Source organism: Vespula vulgaris, chromosome 23 (genome assembly GCF_905475345.1).
Source record: "Vespula vulgaris chromosome 23, iyVesVulg1.1, whole genome shotgun sequence".
NCBI classification, from domain to species: domain Eukaryota; kingdom Metazoa; phylum Arthropoda; class Insecta; order Hymenoptera; family Vespidae; genus Vespula; species Vespula vulgaris.
This window is the reverse complement of record NC_066608.1, coordinates 1,175,565-1,193,231: the sequence shown is the minus strand read 5'-3', so window position 1 is coordinate 1,193,231 and position 17,667 is coordinate 1,175,565. Positions and strand designations below refer to the sequence as shown.

Below are 17,667 nucleotides of genomic sequence, written 5' to 3'. Positions count from 1 at the left end.
ATGTATGATTTTTTATATATTATAAGAGATAACACAATACTGTTTCAATTTTTGTTTATGTAAAGTTTAACAAATGAATAATATATGTATATAATAATTTCTTAGATACTCTCAAATAAGTAAAATTTTTCTGTATTTACAATATCTATAAGAAAGTTATTATGTAAGACCACATAGTAATTATGTTAAACTTCTTATTTTTTATTGTTGCAAATTTTACAATATGTATAAACGTGATTTTTGAATTAAACATGTTTATTACAAATTAAAATATAATATTAATATAATATAGTTGTGTACCCAAATTAAATTTTAAGGTATCGTTTTTTAAATTTGATATAATCAATGTTAATTAAACTTAATACAATACATATTTTTGTAAAAACAATTAATTCTTCATTAAAATATCAAATATAAAATCCCAGCAATAATTATAGAACAATATTGTCTACTAACGTATTATAAATCTCATTAAATTATATATTACAAGTTATATCCCTAAAAGAACATTAGGTAAAATCATATTTTTTGTCTAATATTATTGGCACGTATAATTTATAGTAAAAGTTTTATTTTCTCAGGCACTACGGTGATATTTTATAGTTATTCTGACTGATATTATATTGAGTATAATCACATTATGCATATTATATGCATTATTAAACTTAATGTTAACAAGTTTTATAATGTAATCTACAAGTATGTCCTTATACATATATCTTAAGTATTAACATATGTCAGTGCCATATAACATGATTAATTATTATTTCGTTACAAATACGATATCTGATAGAAATATTAGTCTAACACCCGTAACAACTTTGCAAAATATGATTCATATAAATCTTTTGATATCAGAATAAATTATTATGATATATTGCTGGATCAGTCATTGGTGTTAATAGAAAACACCATGCAAACAAACCAATGACAAACAAAGAAAATAGAGCTGCCCTTTTCAAAGGATCTTTATATGCCACAACTTCTGATAATTCAGGAAATCCCATATGATTGCAAAATGAATGAGCTATGAAAGGAGCTATAAAATGCCCTAAGAAAAAAGAAAATTCAAAGGTTAGTGTATGATATATATATATTATTAGAATAATACCAATAAGTAGAACAGCATAAGTGAATCTACCTGTTTTAACAAATAGAAATGCAGCATAAGCTCCAAATAACGTAGTATATGCAAATTGGAAACCTATGTGCCCCAAGTTTTTATTAATTCAAAAATGTTTACATATTTATATGATTTAAATTGCATACATAAGAAATACTTACAAGATATGAATAAAGCAAGTTTTATTTCCATACCCATTTTTATTCTTTCTACTACATGATGAAAATGTGCTACTCCAAAGAATAATGGACATATAAAAATGGCAGTAGTTTGTGTAAAACATTGTAAAAGTAATGGTAACATGCAAGCTCTAAAAGTCCATTCCTCAGAGAGTGGTGCAACAATGTGATTCCTCCACCAAATTAATGTATGTACACTTCCTAACCAATACATAGGCTCTAACAAAGTAAGAATAATTTTGTACATTATCAATATCGATATTACAAAATATATCATTTTAAATACGAACCAGCATATAATCTCCAAAAACCATTAAGAATTTGTACACTCAATGGGCCCAAAAACAAGATCATTGTTAAAAGAAATGGTATTACACTTGCCTGGAATAGGCCAGACCATCGTAAACCCAATAATTCCCAAATGGTTGCCTATAATTTTTATTTTTTTTTATATAATAAAAAAAAAATTATTTGATATATAGGCCCAAATGATAATATTTAAAATGATTACTTTTTGGAAAACCTCCTCGTCCAAGCCAACATATAGAAATATTGGTGAAATTAAAGCAACAATAAAAACACTAAAGAATCTTCTTTTTATAGTAGAAGGATGTTCTCTGTAAATAGATATATAATAATGTAATGAATAACCTGATATCCGTATAATCTATGTCAGAAATATCTAAGCCCTTCACTAATAATTAGAAAATATAAATTTTTCGAATACACCCGTTAATATAAATTATATACTGATTAAATATTTATTTTAAAATGTACTAAATAATTCACAGTTTATAAAACCAGATTAATACTTTGCTTTTATACATATTTTTACATTGATTTAATTAAACATGCACTATACCATACACTAATACGCATTCTGGAAAGAAAATTAAAAAACGAAAAAAGAGAACTGCTACATGAGAATTTATATAAAAAAAATAATGACAATTTAACAGAGATTATATTCGTAAAATTAGAGATATCTGGCCGAGAAATCTTTTTAAATAACCCGCCAAAAACAAACAAGGAAAGTTTAAGGAGTCTCCACCGCGAGCGCTGCAAAGTTCATTCTTGTCCAGAAATACGAGCGTCTACGCGAGTGGGAGATCCGAATGAAGGGGGAATTTGTGTTCTCTTTCTCTCTCACTCTCATTTTCTCTTTTTCGTTCGTAGTTGTCTGCCTGCTTGCCTGCGAGAGACACTGTTAAAGAGCAAAGCGTGTTCGGAGCCACAAGAGAAATGGCAGTACGGTTTGACGTTTGAAAGATCAAGCAAATTTTACATACCTGTTGTGAGGAGAATTCCATACGTACAAACTCGCGATATAAACGACCGATAATACAAAGCATGAAAAAATTCCGGAGATACAGGATAAATCGGTATTTCGACCCGTGGTCTCCATAACTCCATACTAATGTTGGTTGCTTGTGTGGTGGCGATTCACAGTATAGGAAGGGGGGATCGGTAAGGGGTTGAAGGAGTGTAGGGTGGCGACGGAAGAAGTGACGGGGAAGGGAGAAAGAGAGGAAGAAAGAAAGACAGACAGAGGGAGAGAGAGAGAGAGAGAGAGGGAGGGAGTGAGAGGGAGAGAGAGAGAGAGAGAGAGAGAGAGAGAGAGAGAGTGCGCGAGTAGAACTAAGAGAGAAGAGGAGAGAAAGAGTGAGTGAGTAAAAGAGACGGAGAGAGAGAGAGAGAAAGAGAGATAGAGAGAGAACAGAAATTCATCCGATTGGCGCTCCAATACTACAGTCGACAGTCCTACCGTCGATGAGAAGATGGCCGCTGGGCTCGGTAGAAGTGTCGCCATTGTTTAGTGTTTAGTTATTTTAACAATTCTCGCATTATTTTCTTTCGGTCAGCACGGAAAAAATGCCAAGCGCATCGTTTACGTCATCGCGCAACTACGTGCGAAGATCAAGAAGAAAAGGAGCTAACAGAATCCCCCTACCTTCAAGAACCACCTCGGGTAAGGCATCCGAAGTTCGGTTCGCTGCTTACCTGTCTCAGCTCTTCCTTTTACCTTCACCCATTTTTTCTATGTTTTTCTTTTTCTATTTCAATATACTTTCAACGAACAAATGAACCCTTTACCTTTCATTTGAGATCTCTCAGTTTAACAACATAAGCTTAAAAATGCCGACCATAGTAAACGACAATCACCCTCCTGCTTATACACACGTCCATTGCAGACACGATTTTATAGGTTGAAAGGTCTATCGAATGCACCGATCGGAGTACTGGATGACGTTTTGAAGTATTAACGACGTATAGTTTCATCGTTCATCGATCGTCTCTCCTTTTCTCTTAATCATCGATTTCCTCTCCTGTCTTTTTTACCATCGTTGATTTTTATTCCGGTACGTCCGTCCTGTCTACCACCTCGCCTCACCCCACCCCCTCTTTTCTTTTCTCTCCTCTCCGTTTCTTCCTTTTTTTGCTCTCTCTCTCTCTCTCTCTCTCTCTCTCTCTCTCTCTCTCTCTCTCTCTCTCTCTCTCTCTCTCTTTCTTTCTTTCTCTCTCTCTCTCTCTCTCTCGCTGTCTGTCTGTCTCTACCTTTTTTTTCCTTTTTCTTTTCGTAATGTCGATTTACTACCCGCACAGCTGTATGAAACTGAACGCCTTCCTCATGCACAATCTAGAAAAATTCAATAATCACGAGTAAAAATGCTGCAAGATAAAGGACACAGCTGTTTCAATGAACCACTATTGTCGTATATATTTTACATTAAATCATTATGTCGCTCTACTTTCCCAAATGACTATTATGATTTTAATGTAATTGATAACATTTTTAAACATCAACCAAAATGGATCTCTTTATTGGTTTCTATATTTTCATTTTTGTAAATTTTATGGATTATATGTGTTTTGAAATAAAATCTTTAAGTGTTGATACAACCATTTATGTTTCGTTTTTTTTTCTTTTTTTACGTTAATTAGTATTGAATTTTTTTTGTATAAATCCTATTCTTTTCTTTCACTCCAAAAACCTGCTCTAACTTCTCAAATAATGCTTGCTATTAATATATGACTAACATAGTATTTAGATCTATTACATTACATTGTTCGGTATTTTCTTTTTTATTATATGTGTGCATATATATATATACTTATATATAGATTAAGTATAAAATAAATCAGTATAAAATGTAATAAAATATTTAAGCTTTTTTTAATGAGGACCGAACAATGAAACATTGAAAAATTTTTCAAATTTTAACCTATTTTATGAAACGTCATCAATTTCGAAATAGCTGTCAATTTTGACAGTTATTTCGAAACATAACCTTTTCAGTCTATTCGTACTTCATACACAAGTAGTTTGTTACTGTATATATGTGTGTGCGTGCGCGTGTGTGTGTGTGTGTGGATAGTAATACATTGTTAGGGAAATCCCTAGAAGATTAGATTTACTAAACGTTTCTAAATATTTTTTTTTTTTTTTGGAAACACTACAGTTATAATTATAACATATTGATATAATTTTAAATATTACTTTTAAAGGAAATTATATTGACATAAGATGAGAAAGTGTATGTTATTTCTAATTGTTAAATGTACATGAAATATAATTAAAAAGAAAAGAAAAATTTCTGTAATATATTAATTATAAATATTTTATAGTTGTGATATGAATTTGGTATATTATAGCCGAGCCATGCGAATTGCCATGTCCAGCATCAAATCAGATTCCTACTGGAGGTGGTGTTGGTGGAGGAGGAGGAGCAGGAGCAGGAGGTGGTGGTGGTAATGGTGGAAGAGGCTCTTCACCTAGTGTATCAGGTGTAGCTGCACCTTCACCTTCCCCATCACATTCACATTCTTCGCCGTATGATTTGAGGCGTAAAAGTCCACCTCATCCGGATCCAGCACCTGGCACAAGTTCTGCACTACCTCCCTCGGGTGGCAGTAGTATTGCTGCTACCCTTGGCAGTTTTACTCTTCCAGCAAGGAAACGACCACGGCGAACGTGTTCACTTTCTGCAGATGGTACGCTTATAAATTTCTATTAATGAATATATATATATCATAAATAAATGTATATTCGTTATTATATTGTTAACTATTGCATGTGACATAATTATGATGACAAATCTATTTTTTGTAATAGGTACAAATACAAATACAGCAGCACATTATCTACAATATGAATTACCAGACGAAGTGTTGCTTACTATATTCAATTATTTAATGGAACAAGATCTGTGCAGAGTTTCACAAGTTTGTAAACGTTTTCAAGCTATCGCAAATGACACAGAACTATGGAAATCCCTCTACCAACAAGTATATGAATATGACCTACCTTTGTTTAATCCAGCACCTTGTAAATTTGAATTTGTTTCTCCGGATGAGTCCGATTATCCAAATCCATGGAAAGAAAGCTTTAGACAATTATATAGGGGGGTACATGTTAGACCTGGCTTCCAGGACTTAAAATTCAAAGGACGAAATTTGCCGTATTTCAATACGGTTCAAGGAGCATTAGATTATGTAGACGAATACAGAAGCAGCAATAGTAATTCCTCGAGTAACGCAAATACTAGTGCTCAAGGAAATTGTTGCGGGAGTAATTCTCAAACAATAGAAGAAGCACCTCAACACCTAGTATTCTTACATGCTGGAACATACAGAGGTGAATTTCTTGTAATCGATAGTGATGTTGCACTGATTGGAGCAGCTCCTGGTAATGTGGCAGAATCAGTCATATTAGAAAGAGAAAGTGAATCTACTGTAATGTTTGTAGAAGGTGCTAAGCGTGCATATGCTGGGCACCTTACTTTAAAGTTTACTCCAGATGTTACTAGTACAGTTCCACATCATAAACATTATTGTTTGGAAGTGGGTGAAAACTGTAGTCCTACGGTTGATCACTGCATTATTAGAAGCTCGAGTGTGGGTAAGTATACGCAATATATAATGCGAAAAAGAAACAAAAGAATCAATAAGAGTTAATGGTTTTGTTTATTATAGTGGGAGCAGCTGTTTGTGTATCTGGTGTTGGCGCTAATCCTGTCGTAAAGAACTGTGACATATCAGATTGTGAAAATGTTGGGCTTTATGTTACTGATTATGCACAGGGAACTTACGAAGACAATGAAATATCTCGGAATGCATTAGCTGGTATTTGGGTTAAAAATTATGCAAATCCAATTATGAGAAGGAACCATATTCATCATGGTAGAGATGTTGGAATATTTACATTTGATAACGGTCTTGGATATTTTGAAGCCAATGATATTCATAATAACAGAATAGCAGGTTTTGAAGTAAAAGCTGGTGCCAATCCAACAGTTGTACATTGTGAGATACATCATGGTCAAACAGGAGGAATTTATGTTCACGAAAACGGCTTAGGACAATTTATTGATAACAAAATTCACTCCAATAATTTTGCTGGAGTTTGGATTACTTCGAATTCAAATCCAACAATTCGTAGAAATGAAATTTATAATGGTCATCAAGGAGGAGTGTATATATTTGGAGAAGGAAGGGGTTTAATAGAACATAATAATATTTATGGTAATGCTTTGGCTGGAATACAAATCAGAACAAATTCAGATCCAATAGTTAGGCATAATAAAATACATCATGGTCAACATGGAGGCATATATGTACATGAAAAAGGACAAGGTTTAATAGAGGAAAACGAAGTCTATGCCAATACTTTAGCAGGAGTTTGGATTACTACAGGATCAACTCCAGTTTTAAGAAGAAATCGAATTCATAGTGGCAAACAAGTTGGGGTTTATTTCTACGATAACGGGCATGGAAAGCTAGAGGATAATGATATTTTCAATCATTTGTATTCAGGAGTACAAATAAGGTAAAAAGATAATTATCGTATAAAAAATTATTATAAATCTTTAACAATATTAAATGTGCGACACATAAATTATGATTCGATTTTTTTTATAAACAGAACTGGAAGTAATCCAGTGATACGTGGAAATAAAATATGGGGCGGACAAAACGGTGGTGTTCTCGTGTACAATAGTGGTTTAGGCTTACTTGAACAAAATGAAATTTTTGATAATGCCATGGCAGGTGTATGGATTAAAACAGACAGTAATCCTACATTAAAAAGGAACAAGATATTTGATGGGAGAGATGGAGGAATTTGTATATTTAATGGTGGTAAAGGTAACTGTCATATAGTAATTATTATAATTTATTAATTTGTTATATTAAATGTCGCATGTAATGCAGGTGTCTTAGAAGAAAATGATATATTTCGAAATGCGCAAGCTGGAGTGCTTATATCTACACAATCCCATCCAGTATTAAGGAGAAATCGAATTTTTGATGGATTAGCAGCAGGCGTTGAAATAACTAATAATGCTACTGCAACATTAGAATTTAATCAGATCTTTAATAATCGATTTGGTGGTTTATGTTTAGCAAGTGGTGTACAACCAACAACTAGAGGTAAGCATGTAAAATATAGTAAAAATGTGAATGTTACACCAAAGTGAAATAACATTTTTTTCTATCGTTAACCGAACATCTTCATTTTTTTTTTTTAGGCAATAAAATATTCAACAACCAAGATGCTGTCGAAAAGGCAGTCGGGAATGGTCAATGTTTGTACAAAATATCATCATATACGTCTTTTCCAATGCATGACTTTTATCGCTGTCAAACGTGCAACACTACAGATCGTAATGCAATATGTGTAAACTGTATAAAAACTTGCCATGCAGGACACGACGTCGAATTTATCAGACATGATCGGTAAGATATAATTTTATATAGAATTTTAGATTATTTAAAAAGATGTCAATACCTATATCAAATATTTTTTCATTTTTAAATTTCAGCTATCACATTGTAGTAATTATAGTTAATAAATAATCAGAAAGTGAAATTATTTGTATAGAATAGAAATTTTAAAAAACGAATTAATAATTACAGGTTCTTTTGCGACTGTGGTGCTGGTACATTAAGTAACCAGTGTCAACTTCAAGGTGAGCCTACACAAGACACTGATACATTGTACGATAGTGCTGCACCAATGGAGTCACATACACTTATGGTTAACTAGGAATTAACCTGAACTAATTTAAATAATCAAACAACATTGAACATGTAAGTTGAATTTATTGCACATATGCAGCGTGTAACGCTGCTGAGTTCTTTATTATGGCCTTAATTTTTTTTCATGTTCCCATCATTTAATGACTGTTATTTCTAAAATTGTTAATATTATATCGATTTTTATCATTCTCATTTTTCATTGTTATTACCATATAGAATTTTTTCATATTATCAACAAATCATATAGTTTAAATTAATCATGAAAGTAATATTTTCTATCAATATCTAATATCAAATTAAATATTTAACATGTTACTAATGTTTTTATTTGTTCTCTTTCTTTTTTCTTTGAGAATAAAAGTCTAAACTTGTTTTATATATTACGGCTTGTATAACAATGCAAAAATTTACATTATATATATATATATGTGTGTGTGTATATGTATATATACATATATATGTATATGTGTATGTATAAGTATATGTATATCCCCATTTTATTTTATTTATGGGAACACTGTTTCTTTCTTACATCGAAAGATAGTAGAGAACTCTGCAATAAAAAAAAACAAATAGAAATACATCAAAAGTGACAAGTGGCATAATGAAATCTACAAGTCGATGAACAGAATAATTGAGGACGCAAAATTCGCCAAAATAATTTCATTGTGTAATGATATAAAATTAATATTAATTTATAGTTAAATGGAAAAAATACCGAACTTTCCATGTGTCCTTCGTTACGAGAGAGAAAGAAGGAGAGAGAGAGAGAGAGAGAAAGAGAGAGAGAAAGGTGTCTACTATCTAAATTTTATGTGAAAAGAGTGCAGTGATAACTGTGTAAAAGATAATTTGTGTGTATATGCCCTGATGAAGAAGACATTGAATAAAATTGCTACTGGGACGTTTTAATGAACTATGTTAAAAAATCCAGTACAGTGCAAAGGCATATTATGGTAAAATCTCTACGGTATATATATATTATAGTGCCGAATAAAATGTAAATTATGTACATCGTAAGGAACTCGGTAGAATAGCGGTATTGACTGGTCCTCTTGCTATTAAAAACCAGAAAGCATGAACATTATAACACGTGAAGTATATTAACAAAATTTGCACAACAGTTGACAAAATAATAGTAGTGTATACAGGAACGTATAAAACAAAACAGAAAGAAAGAAGAAGTGCACATATTATACTTAAAATTTGCGAAACTAAAAAAAAAGAAAAAATAAAAAAAACCATAGACTGTTCAAAGAAATCTCGATAAATACATTTACGAAGAAAATCGACTGTCAATAAGATATATGAAATGCGAGTTTAAATCGACTGTCAATAAGATATATGAAGTGCGACTTTAGTTATGAATTTATCAAATAAGCGAGATATCACAATTTCACAAGAAAGAGAAAAAGATACAAGAAAAAAAAAGAAAAGAAAAGAAAATGAAGAATACCAAAATAGATATATCTAAAAACACAATATACAACTGGAATATAATCAAAATGGAGATAAACACCTATGTATACATTTTAATAATTTTTGAATGTAAAAAAATGTATTTCGTGATATATCGGCGCGTATGGCATCCCTTTAATTCCACCATTTGCATCGTAAATTGTGATGGTCCTAAGTTGCCTAAGAGCAAAGTGCATAATAAGATAAAGAAAAAATATTTAAACTATAATAAATTAAAACACAGTGTATAATGGTGTTTACCAATTAACAAAAACAACAAGTAAGAAAAAATGAACTGTCTGAGAGGTGCAGTTTTTAATCTACATATAATCTCGTATCTTATACGAATAATCTGTTTTTTCTTTCTTTTTTTTTCTCTCTTCTTTTTTTAAAAAGAAAAAAAAACTTTATGTTAGTAACAACGTCTAATCATATTATTGTAATTGCGAGTCAAGAGCCAACCTCTGCTTTGTATGAAACGAGCGCCTATTAGCAATAATTTTAGATGCAACCCTTCTCCGTTTATGCGATTTAATATAAATATAAGTAGAAGAAAAAAATATTATATATATATTAAAATCATTAATGTAGAATATATATTGTGTTTGGCCAACCAAATTGTACAACATATATATTCATTATTGTATTTAGTGATTTTGTATATTGTTTAAGAAAAGGAAAAAAAAAACAAGTGGATAATGTCACGTCGAAATTGCCTTTGAATTTACTGACCTTTAAAGAGGTCTGTAGTATTACTGTACTAAGGTGTCATATTATGCATAGTATAACTACATATGATATCGAACAAGTATATGCACTGAAAAAAAAAAAAAATAAGATAAAATAAAATATCAAAGGCATTTTTCGCTCGTGTATTAATAGGCCTTAAAAAGCTTCAAATTGAATGTTCTTGAGTGAGATATATTGTATGGTATGTTATATTTTGTTGGATAGCGTTCAATTGTGAATTTTTTCTTGAAACTTGAAGTGAAGAAACTACAGAGAAATGGAAACAGAAACGAAAAAGAACACATGCATATTCTACGTGATAAAAAATCAAACAAATTAATATAATATATAAATCTATACTTGTCATATTTAACATTAATTTTTTTTATTATTATTTTTTTTTTAGTTCGATAAAATTCATAATTTCACTAATATTATCTAGTTAATTTTTGTGTCAATATTTTGACAAAAAAAAAAAGAATTATTATTATTATTATTATTATTATTATTATTATTATTATTATTTAGATTTGTTATTTTTAATTTAATTAATATACAGCATTTGCTCTTGAGTGTATGAAAAAGCAAAGTTAAAAAATGGAAACAAGAAAATACATAAAAATTATTATTTTCATGGAAAATTTTTATCGTTTCTTTTTAATCTTTAGCATAAAAAAACGTTCGTGAAATAAAATTAATATAAATGTATAAAAGAAAGTAAATTTAATTTTATTGTATTGACAATAGATATATATACTTTTCTGTGATTTCTATTCTCTCACAGTTTCAATGATGTTAAGTAATTTTTACTCTAAATATTGTTTTTTTTTTACGCAGCAGCCGCGTATAGAGAAACCTCGAGAAGTAAAACGAATTCTAATTTTATATCTTCCAGTGGCTTCCACTCTGCATATTTACTGCGGTGTCACATATGTGCGACTGTAAACACACACGAACACACACACACACACAACGTGCTTTAAAAGAGATAAATGCATAGTTACGATTTATAATTAGTAGATTTGTACAAATAACAATTCCTTCACAGTAGTAGAAGAAAAAAGAAAATGGAAAAATATTCGGCTGCAGCACAATTATAATGTTTCTGTTTTAGTTGTTGGATGTGTTTTAGATGATAAGATTTAAATCAGCTATAGAATCTGTTGTGTTTTTATTTTTACACTTCGTATGGACTCTCAGCTGATATTAGATAGAAGTTTCATTCCTATCAAAATGTCAATTGGATATTTTGAAAATGTAAAGATCATCCCGGAATCGATCAATCATATGCGTACATATATCTATATATATAATCATCCAGAAGAGAAATTTTATTGTTACAAATCTCTTTCTCGTGTCATTTTTACTAGGATAATATAAATAATTCTTGTTTTTCTTTCTGTTAAAAGTTAAACAAAACAAAATTTAAAAAAATAAATAAAAAATTTAAAAAAAGAAAAAAAGAAAAAAATACAAACGCATACATGAATTTCACTTCTGGAACGCATAATATATTATGATCGTCATATTATAAGACACGATTTCATTTCTTACCCCTTTTTTTTCCTAACACCGCCCTCTCTCCGCCCTAGAATTTCAAAGTGTCTTCGAATTAATTGTGTATGCGAATCGCGTATAATAATGTTTTATTTTTAATGAGGATGTAAGTGCGTAAAGTGTTAAGTGTCTTGTATCAGCTGCATTTTACTTATCGATTTTAATTATTATTATTATTATTATTATTATTATTATTATTATTATTATTATTATTATTATTATTCTTTTCTTTCTCTTCGTTTTTTTTTTTTTTCTACCTTTTGTTAAAAACTTTGTATCATTTCATTTTAACATGTATAGTCCATCGAAATCACATACATATTCTCTACGTTAGGACTCAACGTTTGCTGCTTTGTTTGGCTGTTACTTATTAAGCAGCAGAGCAGGATCAAAAGATCCTTGAGAAGATTAAAAGGGGATGAGATATTCAGCGTATTAAGGATATATTCTTCGATCCCCTTTTTTCGCTTTTCTCAGCACCCCGACCCTCCCATTCCGAGCCAGCGGCAGCGTGTAACATTAATGACACAAAAGCCAAGCGAAGAACCGAAAGTAGCAAACGCAGAGAACCGATATTCGCATCGCGAATGTTATTTTTTTTTTCTCTCAATAAATACTTGCCATTTATAACGTTAGTTGCCATAGTTTGCTGCTATTTGTTTTTGTTTTGCGGTAGAGGCCAGATGATAGACATAAGCGTACACGGCATTTTATGCAAAACACGAATCCGCGAATGCTGATACCACTACGTATTCTGTAAATATTAGTCTGTCCATTATATACATATATCTACATATATATATATATATATAATATATGTGTGTATATGTATATATATCTATGTATATATATATATATATATATATATATATATATATATATATATGATTATATACATAATGCATTGATTATATGCTATTATACAAAAATATATGATCATGAATTATCATTTCTTTTTATTGTATATTCTTACTTTTTGTGTACTTCAATTCTTCGTAATATTCGTAGTAATATAGCTGTAATTATATATACAATAATTATATTGTAAGAAGAGAAGAAAAATATTTCTAAGGAAAGTTATATATATATATATTTTACTCTTTTACTTTTTCTTGTTTCTTTTCTTTTTTAATTATTATTATTAATTTTTTTTTTAAAGATATTTTCGATGTAAATTACGTATTTTTTGATTATATACGATCGCTCGAACGAATAAATTATTATCAAAGTCATTTTTTCTTTTCTTGCGATCTCTCTCTCTTTTTAGAGATAAACGTCTATTTAAAGACTAATTTCTACTAAAAGTCTGATATATTATATATGCTTTCGAAATTATAGATCATATAATATATAATCGCTTACTTCTCATACTTGTAAACACTATCTCTTTCTCTTTTCATATATTAAAACTTACTCTTCCATTATATTTAAAAGTGTTTTTATTTTTTTTCCTATATATATCGTCAGTTATAATATATAATTCTATTAATAATAATAATAATAATAATAATGATAATAATAATAATAATAATAATAACAATAATGATAGTGATAATGATAATATTAATAAGGATAATAATAATAATCAGTTAAAAAATATGTAATTCTTCTCTTGTTACATATATTTCGATTTTATTTTTGTAATCTAACTTTTATGCCCACGTCCCCACCCCCGTCCCAACCTGCATTTTGATCCATATTAAAATATTAAATTGTTTAATTGGAAAAATACGCGATGGAATATAATCCATGTAAATGATTATACGATTAGAATTACTTTTGTGAAAATGAGTACAAAACGTACGATTTTTATATGTTATGAATGAATTCTTTATTTATCCGAGAGATTATGTCAAATGAAATTTGCGCTGTTATATTATTATTTTTGTATTATTATAAATTACAACATATAAATATGAAAATTTGTAATTCTCTTACTCTACACAAGCTCTTAAATGAATGAAACATTTAACAATGTATTCTAAATTCTCGTAATTTTATTCGAAACAGTATTATGAGCAAGGTAATGACTTCACATTAAGATTAAAAAAAAAATTAATAATAATACTAATAATATAATAATAATAATAATAATAATAATAATAATAATAGTAATAAAGACAAACCATAGTAAGCTCATTAATAATATACGAAACTTTATACTTCGACTATAGCTGTTTTTACTCTCAACCATATCTATCTGTGAATATTTAATTAGTAGAAAGATAATGCTGATTCTTTTGAATTTATTCCAAAATCCTCGCTAATGTTGCATATTATCTCATTATACAATTTACTAAAAAGAAATCTTTGCTTTTTGACATACACACGCATACATATACATTTCATGTGAAATTAAATTTAAAGTGTTTACATTAAATTAACAATTAGCAAGAAAGAAATCAACTGGCATTAAAGAAAATTTTATTAAATATCTTCTACAACTTATTTGTTATAAATAAGGAAGGATATTACGTTAAACGACAATACCCTGTGGTACCATGCCTTAACACAGACATGTATGATGTTAAATATATCTTTATATATAAGATACATACAATTTCTTTGCAAATATAATTGATGTTTTTTCAGTCTGTGAACACATATATTACACACACACGCGCGCGCGCGCGCGTACACACATATTACTAAAAATATATATATATATAATATTAAAACATAATTAATTTTTACAAAGAAAGTTATATGTGATGTCACAGTGTCACAAAGTCTCATTCATGGTGTGAAAATGATGATTAGCGTGTCAACGATTTTTTACAAGTGTGTATAAATAGAGAGAAAGAGAGAAAGAGACGAAAAGAAAGAGAAAACAGATTAATAGTTTTCAATTTATTCCTAATAGTTATTAAAATACTCGATATATCTTTACATTAATATATCTCATATAAATGAAGAATTTCAACGCTTTTGGATATTAATAACACACGTACTGGTTATTATATTATATAGGATCCATTTTTTGGTGTATCGAGTCAAAAAAATATATACTCTCTGCTAAGTTAAATTAATCGTGAAAAATGTGTACAGTAATTGTAAATATCTAAAATAACATTGTTTAACAAATGTATGGATATAATAATATACAGGGTGTTTCGAAACGAGATAGCTACTTCTCTCTGATTCTCAACATTGAACATTTATTAGCAAAAGATCACAATTAACAGGGACATGTTCTTTTATTCTAATTTTTTTTTTAACGTTAATTAGAGATTATACTTCTTGAATATAACTTAATTTTACAATACTATCTGAAAATGTAAAGATGACGAAGAATATTTTTAAGTTTCTTTTTTTTTAGTGTAAAGATTTAAATTATGCAATTAAAATGGACAAAATGACTAGAGTTACGTCAATTTCTTTTTTTTTATTCATTATTTTTCTGTTTTAATTTTTTTTATTACTTACGAAAATTTTACGACGAAGACAAGATAGTTGTAACGAAGTTAACACAATGAAAATATTTTATTGGAGAATCGGAGAAAAAGTGGACAAAAAAAGGAGAAGAGGGAGGTACTCGTTGCCTATATAAGAGAATGAATTGTAAAACATAAAATTCAGATTTGTGTAAGAAAGAAATAATGGACAATTTCAAAGAAATGGCCTATAGACAAGAAACATTAGAATTAAAAATGTTTTTGATATGATCGCATGAAAAAAAAGAAAGAAAGAAAAAAGAAACGAATTATACTCGAAAAAAACACGATACGATTTATGATTAATGCAATTAGATAAGCGATAGAAATGTATCTTGCATCAACGAGATATAACTTTAATATTGCTCATTACAATCTCATCATTTAAAACATTTCGAAAGAGAACAAAAAAAAAGGTTGGAGGGAGGGTGATAAAGAAAAGAAAAAAAAAAGAACAAACACTCTTTATCACCAAACGTTTCTCGTAAGAAGTTAGCTGTACTATTAAGATGTATAATAAATCGTTTAGATTGTATAAGTTAGACATTAAGGCAACTTATTATTATATGAAACGTTTCATTAAAAATCAAGTAACGTTATTTTTTACAGAGAATTTACAGCGGACGATAATCGAGTTTTGCTCGACTACAACAAAACCAAAAAAAAAAAAGAAAAAAGAAAAAAAAAGAAAATCTCAAAACATATGAAAAAGCATTATTATTAGAGACAAATAATATCGGGACTCATAATTTGTTTAATCGCGAACATTGATTAATGAAAAAATAATGATCGAGAAGTTTAGATGACATCTTTCGATATTGATAAAAAAAAGAAAAGAAAAAAAAAAAGACAGTGACATAAGAACTTATTGAAATAATTCAAAAAGTCGTATTTCATAAAAAAAGTATCCCCATTCTTTACACGAATCTTTTCTCGTGATAAGAAAAGAAACTGAGATAAGACTCGATGTATAATATTACCGCTACATATACTATTTTATATTACTTTCGGCAACGTCATATAGAGTTCAGGGAAAGTATAATAATCGAATTTTAGGATGTGAGATCGCGGTATTATAAAAAGAAGTTGCAATATATTATTATAATTACGTCGGTAAAACATATAAATTTCCTGTTGTTAAATTTATCCATGATATTTGTGGAATTCGTAATATTTGTTCGAATCATATACAAAAATTTCGCTTCGACGAATAGCAACACAGAATATTATCGCATCCGTACACGGTAAATGGCGTCCGAAGGAAATAAATCGATTGTATTATAGCGAAATGCACGGACTAGAGCACATTATCTTGGTGTGCCATAAATATATATATATATATATATATATATATATATATATATATATATATAAACGCAGATATGTAACATTAATAATGACGATTGATAAACTTTAATAAATAAGTACCTTAAATGTTTAAGTCCAATACACGATCGTAAACTTTTAGCTGCACCAAGTGCCATAGTCCAATAGGTATAATATTAATAATAATATGATTATAACAGTCTCTATATAAATAATAAATTGTGCCGAGGATGAAAGGACAAAAATCGTGTTTTTTCGAATTTTTGCCTGATCGCAATCCGATATTACTCTGATATTCGTGTCGTAAAAAAAGTAAAAAAAGAAATGCAAGACGTGATAAGAGATCTCTTTAAAAAAAAAAGAAGAGAGAGAGAAAGAAAAAACTGAAAAGTCAGATATGACAATATAAAAATAATACGATTCATTTTCATTTCTAATGATCCTTAATACAATACTTCTTCTTTTTTATATTTGAGAAATCAGTGTATTTTATGTTAACACGCAAAATATAAGAAAAGTCTTCTCGCTCGATCATTTTTTTTTCTTTGCGAGATATTAACGAAACCAAAAAGATAAAAAAAAAAAGAAAAGAACACTTGTTTTAAGTTATAATACAACAAAAAGTAAATAAAACAAAAAACGTGTCACGCAATTGTATATTATAAATGCTACTGTTTAAAAATATAATGCCATTGTCAACGTAAGATAAAGCGTCGAGTTCTCTATGCAATACCTTTACATAATTTACACAATGATTTTAATCTCAGATTGAATATGCGTAACATTTTGAATGGGGTAGTTAAAGTGGGGATGTGGATGAAAA

General features: G+C 29.2%; 2 protein-coding genes across 6 annotated transcripts; one reads left to right on the top strand and one right to left on the bottom strand.

Annotated features, from left to right (window-relative positions):
• Positions 1-42: 42 nt before the first annotated feature.
• LOC127071864 (CAAX prenyl protease 2) lies at positions 43-2,860 on the bottom strand. Of its 3 annotated transcripts, none has more exons than XM_051011631.1 (7): positions 2,592-2,732; positions 2,138-2,506; positions 1,814-1,919; positions 1,593-1,731; positions 1,285-1,521; positions 1,142-1,204; positions 43-1,051 (listed from the first exon to the last, which is right to left on the bottom strand). In XM_051011631.1, the coding sequence occupies exons 2-7, from the start codon at positions 2,179-2,181 to the stop codon at positions 855-857; spliced, it is 786 nt and encodes a 261-aa protein (XP_050867588.1). In that variant the 5' UTR covers positions 2,182-2,506; positions 2,592-2,732; the 3' UTR covers positions 43-854. The 3 variants fall into 3 exon arrangements, with proteins under 3 accessions (XP_050867588.1, XP_050867589.1, XP_050867587.1); XM_051011632.1 differs by having other exon boundaries at positions 2,138-2,494; positions 2,592-2,700; XM_051011630.1 differs by lacking the exon at positions 2,138-2,506 and having other exon boundaries at positions 2,592-2,860.
• A 20-nt stretch (positions 2,861-2,880) lies between these two features.
• LOC127071857 (F-box only protein 11) lies at positions 2,881-17,554 on the top strand. 3 transcript variants are annotated; one of them, XM_051011617.1, is made up of 9 exons: positions 2,881-3,271; positions 4,957-5,295; positions 5,417-6,202; positions 6,277-7,129; positions 7,226-7,446; positions 7,513-7,731; positions 7,830-8,037; positions 8,218-8,391; positions 16,128-17,554. In XM_051011617.1, exons 1-8 carry the CDS (start codon positions 3,175-3,177, stop codon positions 8,345-8,347), a joined length of 2,853 nt encoding a protein of 950 aa, XP_050867574.1. In that variant the 5' UTR covers positions 2,881-3,174; the 3' UTR covers positions 8,348-8,391; positions 16,128-17,554. The 3 variants fall into 3 exon arrangements, with proteins under 3 accessions (XP_050867574.1, XP_050867573.1, XP_050867572.1); XM_051011616.1 differs by having other exon boundaries at positions 9,042-17,554; XM_051011615.1 differs by having other exon boundaries at positions 2,882-3,271; positions 8,218-17,554.
• Positions 17,555-17,667: the final 113 nt, after the last annotated feature.